At 34.3% G+C, this 18336-nt stretch overlaps 1 protein-coding gene across 1 annotated transcript; it reads right to left on the bottom strand.

The window, feature by feature from the left end:
• Positions 1 to 4064: 4064 nt before the first annotated feature.
• Positions 4065 to 4433, bottom strand: LOC141674760 (secreted RxLR effector protein 161-like). The gene has a single exon (XM_074481458.1). The coding sequence runs from the start codon at positions 4431 to 4433 to the stop codon at positions 4065 to 4067; it is 369 nt and encodes a 122-aa protein (XP_074337559.1).
• Positions 4434 to 18336: the final 13903 nt, after the last annotated feature.

The following is an 18336-nucleotide window of genomic DNA, read 5'->3' on the forward strand; positions in this document are numbered from 1 at the left end:
ATTCACTAGCTAAGGGGATATTTGTAGGTGGTGCCAATAGAACGATGACATTTTTTTTTGTCCCATCATGGCATTTCTGGCGTGTTTGTTATTCCGAATTGGAACTCAGAAACCAGCTCAAAAAATAAAGAAGGGGATGTAAACTCTTAATTAAGTCAGCGGAGGGAATATTTCAAAATCATTCATGTTTTCATTATTTAACCTAAATATGTGTTCTCACAATAAATTTGTCCATTTCGAAAGGAAGTGTGGTAATTTATAGAAAAATTTTACCATGCAAAAGCTAAAAAATTGTTGGGCATTCATATTTCATTAGTAGGTGGTGTTTTTTAAATTCTCGGTTTTACTCCTAGATTCAGGAGTTCAGTTCTCTCGTGGCTACGTACGTGTCAAAGAAGGCTAGACAGAGATGTGCTAGAACCCACACGTACTCCATACTCTTCCTTGTAAGCATTACCACACATTGTTTACGGAGTGGGATTCTGATGTTTCTCCAGACATGGTACTGAATTCCCAAATCTGAGTTAATCATTTTGGATTTGGTGGCGCCTTTCATTCTTTAGAGGATCGGAATCTAGTGCAGTTGAGTCCAGGTGATGGTTGTGGTGATTTTCTAATTCTAGTTCAGTGTGTAATATTACAGTGTAGTTTATTTGATATCAATCTGGAACCTACCATAGAAGTTAAAGAGAGATTAGTAGATATGTTGAAGTTTTACTGGTTAAAATATCTCTGAGCCGACACATCATTTCTTTGGAAGCAGGACAACTTAGAAGAAGGGTTAATTTTCATTTGATTATGTGTACTTGGAACGTTTATAATCAATATAATATGTATCATCTGCAGGTGCAAGAGAGAGCATTAGGTGTGATTATTCATTCTGAACAATGTAATCAAGTTATTGCTGGGATTAAGCTGTAGCTCGACGAAGTCCAAGGCAGTAGGTAGATAGCAAATATGGGATAATAACTCTTCCTTATAGTGGCTAACTCTCCCCTTTTTAGGTCCTGGATCGCCCTCTCCTATGAGATTTTCTAATCCCAATGATCTCGAGATGAGGTGGCCGAGTCCGGTTTACCAAGTCTCCATTGACATTGCCTTCTTTCTTGTATCTTGTAGACTGCTCAGCCTAAGGCTAAAATATTAGATGTGCTATAAAAGAAGAAAGTCAATTACCTGGGTGAACCATATGGCCCCCAAAAGAATCGCCGTAATCGCTTCAACCTGGACAGATAAATACTTTAAGTCGCTATCTATCCGAAGAACCTAGGTGCCCTACCTATTTATTGCAAAGTAGCTGTCAGAGTCTTGTATGCTTTTAGTAGCTTGTGTCACTGGGTCCGTGGGGAAACCCCTAGGAATTCACATCAGAAACATAGTAAAGTAATAACACAAGGAGAATTAGTAGGAAAATTGAATATCACTTAAATAAGTATTTTAATAATTTTTGATGTTATTTTATTATAAAGACTAATAATAAGTATGGGTTGGTAGTACAGATAAAATTTTAATTATTTATTATTAATGATGGTGAGATGTGCACTCTATTTTGTTTGGTGGTGCATAATATAACAATGTATGTGGAAGATAAAATAAAAAATATTAATTTTTGTCATACTATATATTTTATTAATGATTGAAGATGTTTTCATTAAGTCACTACATAGGCTTTTATTTGTGGAATGAGATTGCTAGTTTACAAACAACCATTTAACTCTATTAGAAGGATGCTTTTTTAGATGATGGGCTCAAAAAAAATTTCATGCAGGCTGGGCCCTAAAAATAAATAATATCATACTTATGTGGATTTAAAATTTGTTTAACAAACCCACCAAGTGGTATCAAATATTTAGTTCAACACTCCATAATAATCTCTCATATTGCTCCAGTACGGGTCTGGGATAGGCAAGTGGGCTACCCCTGATGGGCTAAAGGCCGAGATATGTGGGGCTTGGAGTATGAGAGTGGGGATTAAGCAGATTGTTGGGAGTTGCCTTAGTTGTCATACTAATTTTCATAGTGATGTATGATATTTTCATTAGTATCAATTTGTATGATAAACTCCAACTATTTCCACTAGTAATGTGTAGTAAATATATAAATAAGTTGTATATTACAAATATGATTCTACCATAAGTATAATTGAGAGACATACACAATATATGGTATACATTATCCATTTTACACAGGATTTTATCTCATATAACTTCTCTCATCTAACTCTTCATTATTAGTAATGTGCAAATTAATTTTTTTATTTTCAAATTTTTATTTTTAGTATGAGTATACTTTTTAAATTTGTATTATGAGTTATAAAAATCTTTTACGATTTATCACTTTAAAAAATATCTAATAAAATAAATATTAACCAATTATATATTCTTTTTTAATTATATAACCGATATCTAATATATATAATTTATTTTATAAACCTATAGTCTAAATTATGTTGACGCGTAATTTGGATATTTATTTTTCAACCACATTATTAAACTAATCAAAACTAAAATTTGATATGTCATATTTATATTTTTTTACATTTTATTTAGGATGTTTATTGTTAATTAGTTTATAATAAAAATATTAAAAGTGTTATATTGCAAATTATATGACATCATATTTATTAAATAACAACGGTGCACGTATAATATGTTCGAAAGATTAAAAAGTGGAACCAAACAATTGTGAAATTTTGACTATGAAATAAAAAATAAATAAAGATATACAACATTAAGAATTTGAAAAAAATCTTAATAAAATTAGTAATTATATAGGAAATTTCCCTATAAAAAGAGTGTTATCTTTTCACAAACCCTAACACTTGACCTACTGTCAGCCCCCCATCTATTTCATAGAGACTCAAATTTACACTAAACAGTGATGAACATATTCGAAGATGAAGAAGACAATAAAGAAAACCACCCTCCACATGTAAATCAAGATTGGCACGGTATATTTCTTTACTCCTCCTCTTGAAAAAATAAATAATCATAGTTAATTTTTTTCTAATTAATTATTTTCTACAGGTATTTCAAGGGGATTAGTTATGATACATCAGTACATGATAAAAATTAGAGTGAGAGAGGATGGGTGTAGAGGATTCCACCATTACATGCCTTCTCTAAACGCGGTGTGTGGTTATAATTAATTTTCTTATTATTCTATTATATTGATGACATGATTAATAGACAATACTAATTTACATTTTTTTAGTAATATTGAATGACAAATAGTTTCAATAAGGACATCTAACTTTCATGATGCATATGCCATTAATTATACTTAAAAATAATTAAATGATATAGTTTATGTGTTTAGAAACTTGAGATTTTGTGCAGGAGGATGTAGGTCAATTATGTGTGGTGCCTGGATTATATTAGATTGACTTAGTGGCTTATATTAGTTTATAGCTTTAATTTTAAAAGTTGTTTGTACTTCCATCATCTCCCTAGCTATATATATATATATATATATCATGTTATAAATGATGTAAAACTTAATGCTAAAGTAAAATTTCTATTATTTTGAGTTGGTTTTCAACAACATAGTGCATATTTCTTGTTTATACTCAATGCCAGGATGTATACAAATATATATATAAGCTGTGTATTGTAAAACTGAGAAAAACAAAGACTTGCGTGTAAGTTGTTTTTATTGATTTGAAGCCTACTATATAAATAGATAGATGATAGAATATGCAGCTAAAAACAAGGACCATTAAACAACTAACTCTTCTAATGCAGTTCTACTTCTACGTGTCTACATATGCCATTTCTAAAACTTCTCCACGACTATGCATACTAATTCAACATGCACATACTTTAATTATTTTAAAAACAATCTATAAGTTTCAAAATAATTCCAACAATCACTCCCTTAGTTTTGAAACTTATTTAGGCAACTCCATTACTCCCAGTAATCTGCGCATTCTTTCAAATTGGATAGTAGTGAGAGCTTTGGTCAGGCAATCTGCTCGTTGCATATCACTACTCACATGCTTGACAATGATCTCCTTTCTCTCAACACATTCTCGAATATAATGGTAGCGTTTGTCTATATGTTTACTACGCCCATGAAATGTACAAGATTACTGGACCCATATCTTCACCTGTTAGCTTGCTCAGCAGATTCCTCAGCCAAACAGCTTGACAAGCTGATGTCGTCCCTGCCATAAACTCTGTCTCGCACGAAGACAAGGCCACACACCTTTGTTTCTGTGAGACCCATGTGATGAGGTTATCGTTTAAGTAAAATACCATTCCTCTTGTACTCTTCCTGTCATCTGTTTGTCCTCCAAAATCGCTAATCGAGTATCCTGTAAGCATATTGTTTCCAATATCCCTCGAATAAACCACGCCGTAGTTAATTGTACCCTTGACGTACCTGAGTATACACTTTACAGCATTCATATGAAGAACTGTGCGCTTTTCCATGAAACGGCTGACTATCCCCACAGCATAGCCATGTCGAGACATGTATGCACAAGGTAGCGAAGTCCTCCAACCAAGCTTTTGTATTCTGTTGGATCCACCAGTTTCCCGCCTTCGTCCTTAGTCAAATGCTCCTTCGGATCCATAGGATATTTAGTGGGGTTAAAAGCTTGCATTCCAGCCTTCTCCAATATTTTCTTTGTGTAAGCTGACTGTTTTAGCTCTATACAGTCCATTTGTTGAACCTCCATTCCCAGATAGTACGACAACCTCCCCAAATCATTCATTTCGAACCAATCATTCATCTGTTGTTTAAATTCATTTAGTACCTGTTATTAAGAGATCGTCTACATAGACAACAACAATGAGAGCTTCAACACCATTACTCCTGATGTACAATGCATGCTCATATGGGTACCTTGAAAAACCTAGATTCTCAAAATACTTGTTTAGTTTAGCATACCAGACACGTGGTGCTTGACGCAGACCATAAAGAGCCTTAATCAATCTATACACCAAGTGTTCTTGACCTTCTTTAATAAAGCCTTAAGGTTGAGCAACATAAACTTCTTTCTAAATTTCTCTATTTAAAAATGTTGTTTTGACATCCAAGTGGTGAATCTGCCAATCGGTCTTGGTAGCCAATGCCAACAGAAAGCGAACAGTCTTGAGCCTGCTGTCTTAGAGATTAACAATGCAGGCTTACTGGTTTCTATAGTTATTTTATAAAATCTATTAGGGGATCTTTTCACCTTCATAAGTCGTTTTCTTGATTTTTCAAACACCCACAAGTACTCACCATTTAAGACGACTTTGTTTCCAACTTCAGACAATTCTCCAAGACTAATTATGTTATTGCAAAGCAAATGGATATAATTTACCTCTTGGACGGTGTGTTCTTCCCCATTTTTGCATGCAAAGACCACATGGCTTTTCCCCTTTATTTCAACTGGTGAGCCATTTCCAAACCTCACTTGCCCAGTTACTCCCTCGTCAAGTTCTCTAAACTTTGATCGTAATCCTGTCACTTGATTACTCGCACCATTATCCAAATACCACAGGTTTGAATCAGCACGTTCACCATCGTGCACAAGTTTTGGTACAACCTTTTCTTCATTTAGCAACACCATTTCTTCCCCTTGTTTACTGTGTTTGGCCAATAAGAGTGCTAGCTCGTCATCCTTGATTTGTGCCATGTTTATTTCTTACGTTTGTTCCTTTTCTCTCCCGGTTTTTCGACACTCTGCAGCGAAGTAACCATATATGCCGCAGTTATAGCATTTTACTCTGCTTTTGTCGCGTAACCCACGTCCACCTTCCTTTCAACGATTTCTTTGGCTGGACGACCCCTCTGCACCTCCTCTGCTATTCCGTTTGATCCACTCCTCCCTAGTCAACAGAAGTTTTCCATCACTGTTTTCCCATTTTATTTGTAAAAGTTTGGAGATTGTAATATGAGTTTATACCTCTTTTTTCATCTTCAATTCATGATACAGTTTATTTGACCAGTTTCCGAGAAATTATTTTTAGCCAATGTTGGCTATTGATATTCCTTCCCATAAACTATATTGGCTATTGATATGCCTTCCTAGAAACTATATGCAGTAACAGGTTTCGACCATATTGATTTTCTTTTAGAAACATTGTCTAAGGATTTTTTTCACAAATAAATATGTACATATGTACTTATGCTAGATATTAATTAGATATCAGAGATATTAATAGGATTATTTTGGATATCTATCAAGTTGGACTTTTCAAAATTTAAATTTCATGAAATATGTTGTTATTAAATATTAAAGTAAAAATAAGTTGGGAAAAAGATTTTTAATGTATTTTGGAGTTCTATCTCGAATTCTCTATACTCGAGGCATGTTGGTTTGTTGTGTACTTCCTAGAAACCCTATGATTTTTGTATTAATTTCAATAGGTTATCTGAAGTTGCATTTGAATCATAATAATGAAAATATTCTATTACTTAAGTAATGAAAAGGAAAATAAATAATAATCAGATTATCAGAGGGTTATTTCAAAAAAAAATTGATAAATACTGGGGAAATGTTATGATCGGTAGCTATACTGGTAGGCGCAAAAAGAAAAGAGAAGTAAAAAGGAGAAGACATCTTGTTACTTCACCCTGTTTTTGGTCAATGACTTTCACATCTGTACTTGTGTTTCAGCTAGTCCAACAATACTTGGTAGTTCGAGCAGTGAAGATGGGGAGGCCTAATATGCACCCAGAGTGGAGTAGCCCACTGGTGCATTCTAGAAGATAACCGTAAATTTAGCACCAAATTGGGGCATAACTTGTGCATGTTCTTCATCTCGGATTCCATCATACTCAGCAATTTGACTTGGTGTTTATGTTAAAAACATCAAAGTACTTTTTAATAGTTTTTAATAATTTTTAATAGTTTTTTTCCATTGTGAAAGCATCTTCTGTTCAGCTGGAGGTTCAATATTAAGACGATATATGCACACAGAGTGGAGTAGCCCACTGGTGCATTCAAGAAGATAACCGTAAATTTAGTACCAAATCGGGGCATAACTTGTGCATGTTCTTCATCTCAGATTCCATCATACTCAGCAATTTGACTTGGTGTTTATGTTAAAAAATATCAAAGTACTTTTTAATAGTTTTTTCCCCTGTTCCCCTATTTCCATGTGAAAGCCCCTAATTTAATTTGAATAAATTAATTTAACTTTTACTTCAAAAGATGATTTTTATATGATTATTGTTAAAATGCAATTAAATGGCTCCAAAAGTTTAACTGTCATGTAAATATATAATATTACAAAAACATAGTAAAAATAATTTTAACCTTGTGATTTGACACGATATTGCCCTCTTTGGTATGAAAAACAATGAGATTAAGAAGGTAGTACGTTGAGGGAAATAATTAACGTGCCTCTTTTGTTTTTGATGAATAATTACGGATCTTGTTTTTTAAATTTTGTTGCCTAGTTATTTTGTCTTATTGATTATTTTTGTACGAAAATATATAAAGTAAACTCTCTTTATTTTTGTAGTTTTTGCATATATGTGTATTAATTTAATAATAATAGCAATAATAATAATAATAATAATAATAATTTTAATTTATTTGCATTATTATATTAATATTAATATTTACTGCTATAGGTGTGATGCAAGAATCATTTAGTAGTTGTTAGGGCTAGAATTCAATGTATCCTATGTTGGGTCGTTTAATCTAAACTTGGGAAGCTCGTTTATTTATTTCTTAGTTGCTATCTTAATTAAACTATCGTGCAAAGTTTGTTTGGATCGTGTTGACGTGGTCTAAAGAACTGGAAAGGGCGTTGTTGAATAAACGTTAGTCTTTGAGATGATGTAGGACTTTAGTTGTTTAGTTGCTATTTTGTAGGACATTTACTTGCATTATTTTAGTTTAAGTATTGTAGTTCATTATCAAATAATAAAAGCTGTTCAACGCTATCTTTATCAAAATACACATACAGACACTTAAGTTGCATATCTTTGTGCCAATATTCTGGTATCAGAGCTTTGGTCGTCCAGTTGATGCCCAAGTACATGCCAAAGACCCAAATGATGGAGTCGGGGAAGATTAAAGAAGGAACGATCAGCTTGAGTTATCCAATGTTGTCACGAGCAAACTACACAGCATGGGCTATGAAAATGAAAGTATATATGTAGGCCCATGGAGTTTGGGAAGCGATATCACCAAAAGATCCCAAAACGACGGTGGTTGAACACAAGGTAGATAAAATTGCTCTCGCAGCAATATACCAGGGCATACCAGAAGATGTCCTCTTATCCATTGCAGATAAGGAAACCGCCAAGGAAGCCTGGGATGCAATTAAAGTGACGTGCCAAGGTGCGGAGCGCGTCAAAACGGTGAAAGTACAGACTCTTAAGACGGAGTTCGAGTCTATGATGATGGACACAGAGATTGTAGATCATTTCAGTATGAAACTGACAGGATTGGTCACAAACATTCGGGAATTAGGAGAGGAAGTAGCTGAAAGCTACGTGGTCAAAAAACTATTGCGTGCAGTTCCGTCAAAATTTTTACAATTACCTCTACTATAGAACAATTTGGCAATCTGGACTCCATGACAGTAGAAGAAATCGTGGGCTCTCTTAAGGCCCATGAAGAACGCCTCAAAGGGCAAGTGGAAACTGGTGGAAATAAGCTATTACTCACCAGGGAGGAATGGATTGAATGAGAAAAAGATGAGAGTAAGCTGCTGCTCACAAGGGAGGAATGGGCCAAGCGTACATACAAAGGCAACAATGAGAGCTCGCAGAGAACTCGTGGGAAAGATTACAACCGCGGCGCACGAGATAAAAGCAAGGTCCGTTGCTTCAACTGTAGTGCCTACGGGCATTATGCCGCTGAGTGCAAGAAACCGAAGTGAGAAAGAGAAAGTAAAGGAAGAGGCACATATGGCACAAATATCCGATGAAGAGCCTGCACTATTATTGGTTGAGAGTAATGAAACCGAGAAAGTAAGTATGTTAATCAACGAGGAACGTGTGAGGCTAAATTTGAATCAAGACGACAAGGGGAAACATGTGGAATCTAACCTATGGTATTTAGACAATGGCGCGAGTAATCACATGACTGGGGAGTACTCAAAATTTGACAAACTAGATGAAAGCATTGTGGGTCAAGTAAAATTTGGTGACGGTTCAGTTGTGCAAATCAAGGGTAAGGGTTCAATCACGTTGAGATGCAAAAATGGAGAAGACAGGAAATTAAAAGAGGTATACTGCATCCCTTCTTTACGTAGTAATATAATTAGCCTCGGGCAACTTGCTGAAGAGGGGTATAACGTAATGATCAGAGGTGAGTTCTTGTGGGTTCGAGATTTACAAGGTAACCTACTTATGAAAGTTAAACGATCCATGAATAGACTGTATAAAATGATAATTTACAGTGGCGATGCAAAATGTCTGATAGCACGATGCGAAAATGAAAACTGGCTGTGGCATTCACGCCTTGGCCATGTCAATTTCAAGGCCATGAAGCTCATGTCCTCAACCAACATGGTACACGGGATGCCTGCTATCAATCAACCAGATGAAATTTGTACTGGCTGCCATATGTCAAAACAGATCAGAAAGATGTTCCCAAATCAATCAAAGTTCTCAGCCACCATACCACTCGAATTGGTGCATGGAGATCTCTGTGGTCCAATTACACCTTGCACTCCTGGAGGTAATAAATATATTTTTGTCTTAATTGATGATTACAGTCGAGCTATGTGGACTTACCTTCTGAAAAATAAAAGTGAAACTCTTAATGCCTTCAAAAGATTTCGCATGTTGGTTGAAAATAGCCCAGGAAAGAGGATACGTACTTTCAGATGGGATAATGGTGGAGAATTTACCTCAAGGGACTTTACCTAGTATTGTGAGGAGGCTGGGATTAATCGCCACTTCTATGCCCCATACTCTCCGCAGCAAAACCGAGTAGTTGAACGGCGTAACAGAACCTTGATTGAGATGTCGCGAAGCTTACTCAAGGAAAAGAATATGCTAAACTACTTCTGGGGGGAGGCAATTAGACACTCAACTTATTTACTGAATAGACTTCCTACACGTGCAATTACGGGCATTACCCCTTATGAAGCTTGGTCGGAGAAAAAGCATCACGTAGATCATATCCGGGTGTTCGGTTGTTTGGCCCACATGAAGGAACCACATGTAAATCTAAAAAAACTCAATAACAGGAGCAGAGCAGTAATTCACCTAGTCAAGGAACCGGGCACAAAGGCGTACAGACTGTTTGATCCTGTCACAAAGAAAATTTATGTGAGTCGTGATGTCATCTTCGAAGAAATGAAAACATGGGACTCGTGCAAAGAAAATGATGCAAATACAATGCAATCTGGAAATTTCTGTGTAGTTACAAATTATCGAGAGGAAAATACCAACAACAATTTTGAAGAAGGGACACCAAGTTTCTAAGAAGCAAAAGTGGCTGATGAAAGTACAGACAGTGACCAGATATTGAGTTCGAGTACGTCGCCTCAAAATTCAGAAACAGAAGAAAGTGGAGACATAAGTGATCATAGTGAGCCAAACCTCAGTGTAATAAACTCCAGTAATTCCGAGGATGAGCAACCTATAAAATTCAAAACTCTTAGTGAAATATATGATTCTACTGAACCTGTCGAGCTGGAAGATGATGAACTGTATCTCATGGGAATAGATGAGCCAACCAATTATTTTCAAGAAACAAAAGGAGATGAGTGGAAGAAGGCAATGCAAGTCGAATGGACGCTGTTGAAAGAAATGGCACATGGGAACTAACTGAATTGCCAAAGGGACGTAAAACTATTGATCTCAAGTGGATTTATAAATTGAAACGAGATGTAGCTGGGAACATCATAAAACACAAGGCTAGAATTGTAGCCAAAGGATACGTACAAAAGAAAGGGGTGGATTTCGATGAGGTATTCGCCCCTGTTACTCGTATTGAAACGATCAGGCTACTATTAGCACTTGCAGCAAAAGAAAATTGGGAGGTACACCACCTCGATGTAAAGACTGCATTCTTGAATGGGGAATTTACGAGGAAGTGTTCGTTAAGCAGCCTGAGGGGTATGTTAAACGTGGAAGAGAGCACCTTATTTATAAGCTCTTGAAGGCTCTATACGGACTACGACAAGCCCTAAGAGCCTGGTACTCAAAATTAAACAAGTGTCTGGAAGGATTAGGTTTTGTCAGATGTGCCTATGAACAAACTGTGTATACAAGGCACGTGGGAAAAGAAGTGCTAATCGTAGGCGTTTATGTCGATGATTTGCTGGTAACCGGCTCAAACACTGTCCAAATTAAAGAATTCAAGGAACAGATGGCTAAAAGCTTTGATATGAGCGATATGGGAAAACTCACATATTACCTGGGCATTGAAGTGGAGCAAGGTAATGGGTACATTCAACTGAAGCAAACTGGATACGCAAAGAAGATTCTTAACAAGGCAGGAATGCTGTACTATAACTCAACTAAAATGCCAATACATCCCAAGGAGATTCTCAACAAAGATGAAGAAGGCATGCCAGTCGACTCTACTAATTTTAAAAGCATGATAGGCGGGCTGAGATATCTAGTTCAGACACGTCCTGATCTACCCTATTCAGCAGGCATTGTTAGCAGATTTATGGAGAGGCCCACACTGATGCATCAAAACGCAGTGAAACGTATCTTACGTTATGTCAAGGGAACGATGGATTTGGGTTTAGTCTACACAAAAGATGAGAAAAACAATGTGGTGATTGGGTACTCTGATAGTGACCTTGCAGGAAATGTGGAGGACAGGAAAAGTACGGGGGGCATGCTTTTCTACCTCACCAAAAGTCTGATAACATGGAATTCATAGAAACAAATGTGCGTTGCCCTTTCCTCGTGCGAAGGAGAATTCACGGCGGCAACAGTAGCCTCTTGTCAAGCAGTGTGGTTAAGGAAGCTGCTGTCTCAGATTACAGGATTATATATACAACTTGTGACATTGTTTATAGATAATAAGTCAGCCATCGACTTAGCAAAAAACCCTGTTTTTCATGGTAGAAGTAAGCATATCGACATCCGGTTTCATTTCATAAGAGAATGCATTGAAAATGGGGACATAATCGTGAAGCACATATGCTCAGACGAGCAGAGGGCAGACTCGTTAACTAAGGCACTAAACGCTGTCAGATTTGAACGAATGAGAGACTTAGGGGTCATTTGTTAACCCATGTACCATACCAAAAGTACTGGACGAGACTTGAATCACGTGTCCAGATTGTTTGATAAATTTTTATGTTAGCTTGATGAGCCAAGAATTTAGCTGGATGACTCATTCAAAAAAATATAGCTCGATGGTTCATATAACCTAGGATATAGTAAATTTTATCAGGTGCTATCAAACCACTAGATCATAATACAAAAATATAATATATTTATTTATACTACATACGTGATTTTCTTAAAAAAAGTATAAAATTAAAATTTCATGCCATATATTAATTTTATTTAACATTTATACTTATATTTTTAGTTTAAAATATGTTTATATTCAAATAATAATGTGGATTTTAATATGAATACATTTGTATAAAATTTGTTTAATAATTTTAAAATTAAACTTACAATTATATATTTTTCATGTTTACGACTGAAAATATTGTTTACTCTTTAAATCTTTAAGAGGATTATATTTATTCAAAATATATGTATGCTTTTATTATTAAATTTTTAAAATACGTGTAAATTGTTATTTGATTATTAAGATTAAAATACAAATTAATTTTTACATATACGTAAGGATATGATCAACAAATATTATGGTTCAGAAATTTTGATATTTATTTACCAAACAGGATTAACAGTCCAGCATTGAGATTGTCAATCGTTCAGAATTTTAATCGTACATAAAAAATGATTCAGATTTAACAAATGACCCCTTACTTGGAGTAACAAGGTTTGTTAAGACAAGTTTAGATTAAGGGGGAGTTTGTTGGGTCGTTTAATCTAAACTTGGGAAGCTGGTTTATTTATTTCTTAGTTGCTATCTTAATTAAACTGTCGTGCAAAGTTTGTTTGGATCGTGTTGACGTGGTCTAAAGAACTGGAAACACTACAACATATTTTCAATCATACAACTGTTTTTTTACCGTTGTGTGACAAGTATGTTTTCCGTTGTCTATCCAACTAGACAACACTCGTGTGATTGAACTTCAGACAATGGTTGTTTTTACCATTGTAGAAAGAGAGGTTAAACAACATGTTAGAGTACTTGTGTTAACATAGAAGACACAACACTTATTCTAAACAAACCATTGTTGAAACTTTTTTAAACAACTGTTTCTTTATTCAACTATTGTCTAACTAACTTAACAACAATGGTTTTTCTTCAAAACCATTGTTGTTAATTTATTTGATATTTTCATAAACAACAGTTTATAAACTTTTTTAACTCGTTAAAACCGTTGTCATGAATGTATTTTGTTTTAAAGATAATGGTGTAAATGATTTAAACCATTGCAAAGAATATCAAAAGACAATAGTTTTTTCTATAAAAAAAATGTGCAATGAGAAATACAACAGTTTTCATCATTTTTTAAGTGGGTTTCACACAACTGTTTACAAAATTAATCTCATTATTTAAAATAAATCAATTTTAAAATAAAATAATATTATATTAATTCAATTGTTATTTCAAAATTAAAATTAAATTTATAATACAAAGGTTCTCTACAAGAATTACAACTATAACTTAAAATCTATTTCTAAACATGCTCATTAAGGTAAACAATAACTAATTTGTATACGTATTTCTATTTAGATTAATGTGCAGAGCTGCATGCATTCCAACTGCAAAACCCTGCTCAGTGGCATGAATAGCAAGGCCTTTTACAAAACCCTGCTCAGTGGCATGAATAGCAAGGCCTTTTGCAGCACCAAGTGCAATCTTCAATCTCGTCAACCAGGGCAATGAAACAGAGTATCCTGCAAATATTATTAACAACGCAAATTTTAGCTCATTAGTAGCAGTTTGATTAGAAGATCTGTAACTTAATCACGCATTATGTTACATTAACTCACTTCCAAACAAATGGTTTTCGAGGTTGCCTTGTGCGATGTATTCGTAAACAAGAAGCCTATTTTCATCCTGGCAACAATAGCCTATCAACTTCACAAGATGTGGATGTGCTAATTTCCAAGAAATATAACTTCAGCCTGCAACACATCACATTTTACCAACTTTAAGCAAATAAATCTTTCGAATGTCGAATAAGGCAGCAGCTAAAGAATGTAAAATGCTCACCAGCCATTCTCTATGACCCTGTCTTGAATTCAAATCCAAACAAGCAAGTTTTTATTTCATCCTCACACTAACTAAGAAGGAATATTTTATCGCATTCACGTCACAGCATGAAAAAGCCCGTACTTGTGCTTTACTCTAAATTCATATACCCTACACACTTACGGAGGTCCTTATTGGAGTTTTGTGTCTATATTAACTGGAATCTAGTCACTCTACCACAAAATCTAGCTGTTTGTAGTGGCTTGCTTGACTAGTTGACTACCCCCACACTGAGACTTGAGAGGTGTGGGCTATGTGAGTCAAGATTGGCTTATAAAATAGTATTAATTTTTTTATGGACATGGCTCACCAATGAGAAAAGGCAAAGGCAAAGCCCTGGCCTGTTAACAGTAGAAACAAGACCAGCCCAACATTGTAAATTCAAATTCCAGACAAATATTTTTTTATAGCTACTAAGAAATGACAATTGTCAGCATCAGACATGGTAGCTAAACCAGAAGCTCTTTATCATTTGAGCTTGCTTTTTTTCTATACCAAAAAAATAGTGCAGAAATTTCTTTATTTAAACATAAAAGAGTGGTAGCAAGACTTACCTGCCTATTATTTTTATATCAATGTCCGAACTCCGAATCACTGAAAGTCTTGCAACAAAATAGTTCCCAAGTCATGAAATTTTATAACCAAATTGTTCATTTTTATAAGATTTTAACGCTAGATAAGCCCTGTGTCAACATATGCAGGGCCAGGTACAAGGACATTTACAATTTTCATCATAAAGAATTTAAAATGCTCACCAGCCATTCTCATGCATACCGACTACATACATTCAAAATTCTACAAAAATACACTAGGAAACACCAAAAAATCCAAACTTTAAATTCCGTTTGTCAGAATACTACTACATAAACCAACATTCACTAAAACAAAAACAAAATTCCCTAAAAACACAAATCCAATTCACCTGATTAGTACATAAACATGATCCCATACATATTGGCATTAAAAAATTAAAGGGGGACCAAACATACTTGTAAGAACAAGAAGAACAAAATTCATTATTTACTGTATGGCCAATACCAATTCCTCCAATACCACAACTAACTTTCTGAAATCACACAAATCACAAATAGGGGTCAGCAAGATTCATCAAGAATTCAAAAGGGTATATCAAAAATCCAACAATTAACATAAAATATGAACCTGGATAGGAAACTGAAGAGTTTCTTGAATGACTAGCGATGAAGATTCCTGTTACATGACTACAAGTATAAGGAGTTTAGTAGACTAAAAGCTAATACTGATGACTGATGTGACTTTTTATGAAGCAAATGAATAGGAGTAATGATACTGTAACATAGAAGCAGAAAGATTGAAAAACATAAGGAACAACTAACCTCATACATTACTTTCTTATTGACTGGTGCAGTGTTGTCACCAAGAAGCCACTCACTGGTTGTTTTGAGTTTTAAGAACCCGCCCTCACTTTCGTCATCTACGGACTATAAAACTAGAATCAATCAGCAATTGCAAGATAAGCTGGAAATTATAACTCAACAATAATAATAAAAAAGAAAAAAGAGGGTAACAAGTTTCAGACCTCCTGGTACAGTTGTGACGAGTGAGAGCGCAGTTGAGTTTTGACATTGACAATGTGTTTGACATCCCTGAGCCAGAGACTATCGATAATCTTAGTAACAAAATCTCCATTCTCTCTATCCTTAATAAAATCATGAAAAACATCATCATTTTCAACTTCAGCTACTGAGATGGTGATTTTGTTGGAAAGAGATGAAGTAACAAAACGAGGAAGGGGGGTGGTCAGATAAGTGGTGGAACAACAACTACTCATATTCATTCCCCCGAATGCCTTTCTCTTTGATTTTTATTCAATTATTAATCTGCAAGTTGGGAATAGAAGCTGTTCCCATGGAGTAAATTAAGCACAACAAACATAGAACCTAACCTTGCAAATGATAAACACCTACTCATCAGTCATGCCGTGAGCTTGAAAGGTCTAATCAAGGAGATTAGAAATTCCAACCTTCATTTTTCTACTTGAGAAGCTGAATTCATATGCAATTTTGTTAAAGAGAAACAAGATTGGGTGAGGGAGATGGTTAAGGGAGATGGAAGAGTAGAGACAAGCACGAGAAGAAGAGGAGAAGAGGAGAAGAAGAGGGGTCAGATCTAAGAAAGGGGAAGGGGAGAAGTAGGGGGAAATGAAAATTAGAAGGAAGGGGGAAATCAAAATTAAAGGGGGAAACCAAAAATTGTGTGAAAATGAAAAAAAATCATAAAATATTTTTTTATTTATATATTATAATTAAATACTTATTTGTATTTTACTTTATATTAATAGAATAATTTTTATTTTAAAATAATTTCACATAATTTTTTATATAAAATTATTTGAAACAAATTTGAAAATTTTAAATTATTTTTCTACATAACAAAAGTTAATATATATTAACATTTTGCAAGATGACCCTAAAAGCATTTTTTAAGAAATTAATTAATTAATCAAGAAATAGTCTTAGTTTTTTTAGTTGCACTTCTATTCGATTTTCAACAAAAATCATACAAGATAAATTTAAAATTTTATGAATAATTCTTTTTATGATTACAATCGATATATCTCAATACAGTATTTCCTCACAATCTTGTTTTAGGGAGTTGTACTTTTACCTCATTTTCCTTATAAAGTCAAGGGAAAAAGGGGGGAGATAAGGGGGAAATGAAGGCGGAGATAAGGGGGGAAATGAAATTTGGAAGAAGGGGGAAAAAAATTTAATGAGAGGGAAATGGAAAATTGGGTGAAAATGTGAAAATTTGTTAATAAATTTTTTAATTTATAAATATTATTTTATTATTATATTTATCGTATTATATATTTATCGTATTGTATTATAAATATTGGCCGATGGAGGGAACCTAATCTTAGTCATGATTTAGTAAAAAAATATCAAATTTACAAGTAGCTGCATTTAAAAATTAATCTTGTAAATCGGGAACGAGTCTCGTTGTCGGGAGGGGTACTTTTACCGGATTTTTCTAATCCTGACATGCAAGATGAAGTTCATATTTTTTAATAATTTTTTCATATGACTAAAATTGATATATCTTAACATCCGTACGGTTGGATCGTCGAAAAAATCATTTTAAAAATTAATCTTGTAAATCGGGAACGAGTCTCGTTGTCGGGAGGGGTACTTTTACCGGATTTTTCTAATCCTGACATGCAAGATGAAGTTCATATTTTTTAATAATTTTTTCATATGACTAAAATTGATATATCTTAACATCCGTACGGTTGGATCGTCGAAAATATTATTTTAAAAATTAATCTTGTAAATCGGGAACGAGTCTCGTTGTCGGGAGGGGTACTTTTACCGGATTTTTCTAATCCTGACATGCAAGATGAAGTTCATATTTTTTAATAATTTTTTTATATAAATAAAATTGATATATCTTAACATCCGTACGGTTGGATCGTCGAAAAAATCATTTAAAAATTAATCTTATAAATCGGGAACGAGTCTCGTTGTCGGGAGGGGTACTTTTACCGGATTTTTCTAATCCTGACATGCAAGATGAAGTTCATATTTTTTAATAATTTTTTTATATGACCAAAATTGATATATCTTAACATCCGTACGGTTGGATCGTCGAAAAAATCATTTTAAAAATTAATCTTGTAAATCGGGAACGAGTCTCGTTGTCGGGAGGGGTACTTTTACCGGATTTTTCTAATCCTGACTTGCAAGATGAAGTTCATATTTTTTAATAATTTTTTCATATGACTAAAATTGATATATCTTAACATCCGTACGGTTGGATCGTCGAAAAAATCATTTTAAAAATTAATCTTGTAAATCGGGAACGAGTCTCGTTGTTGGGAGGGGTACTTTTACCGGATTTTTCTAATCCTGACATGCAAGATGAAGTTCATATTTTTTAATAATTTTTTCTTATGACTAAAATTGATATATCTTAACATCCGTACGGTTGGATCATCGAAAAAATCATTTTAAAAATTAATCTTGTAAATCGGGAACGAGTCTCGTTGTCGGGAGGGGTACTTTTACCGGATTTTTCTAATCCTGACA

The sequence above is a fragment of the Apium graveolens genome, chromosome 7 (genome assembly GCF_009905375.1).
Source record: "Apium graveolens cultivar Ventura chromosome 7, ASM990537v1, whole genome shotgun sequence".
Lineage (NCBI taxonomy): Eukaryota > Viridiplantae > Streptophyta > Magnoliopsida > Apiales > Apiaceae > Apium > Apium graveolens.

What these genes read in the sequence shown, in the direction of transcription:
- LOC141674760 (XM_074481458.1), bottom strand. Translation starts at nt 4,433, where the DNA reads ATGGAAAAGCGCACAGTTCTTCATATGAATGCTGTAAAGTGTATACTC.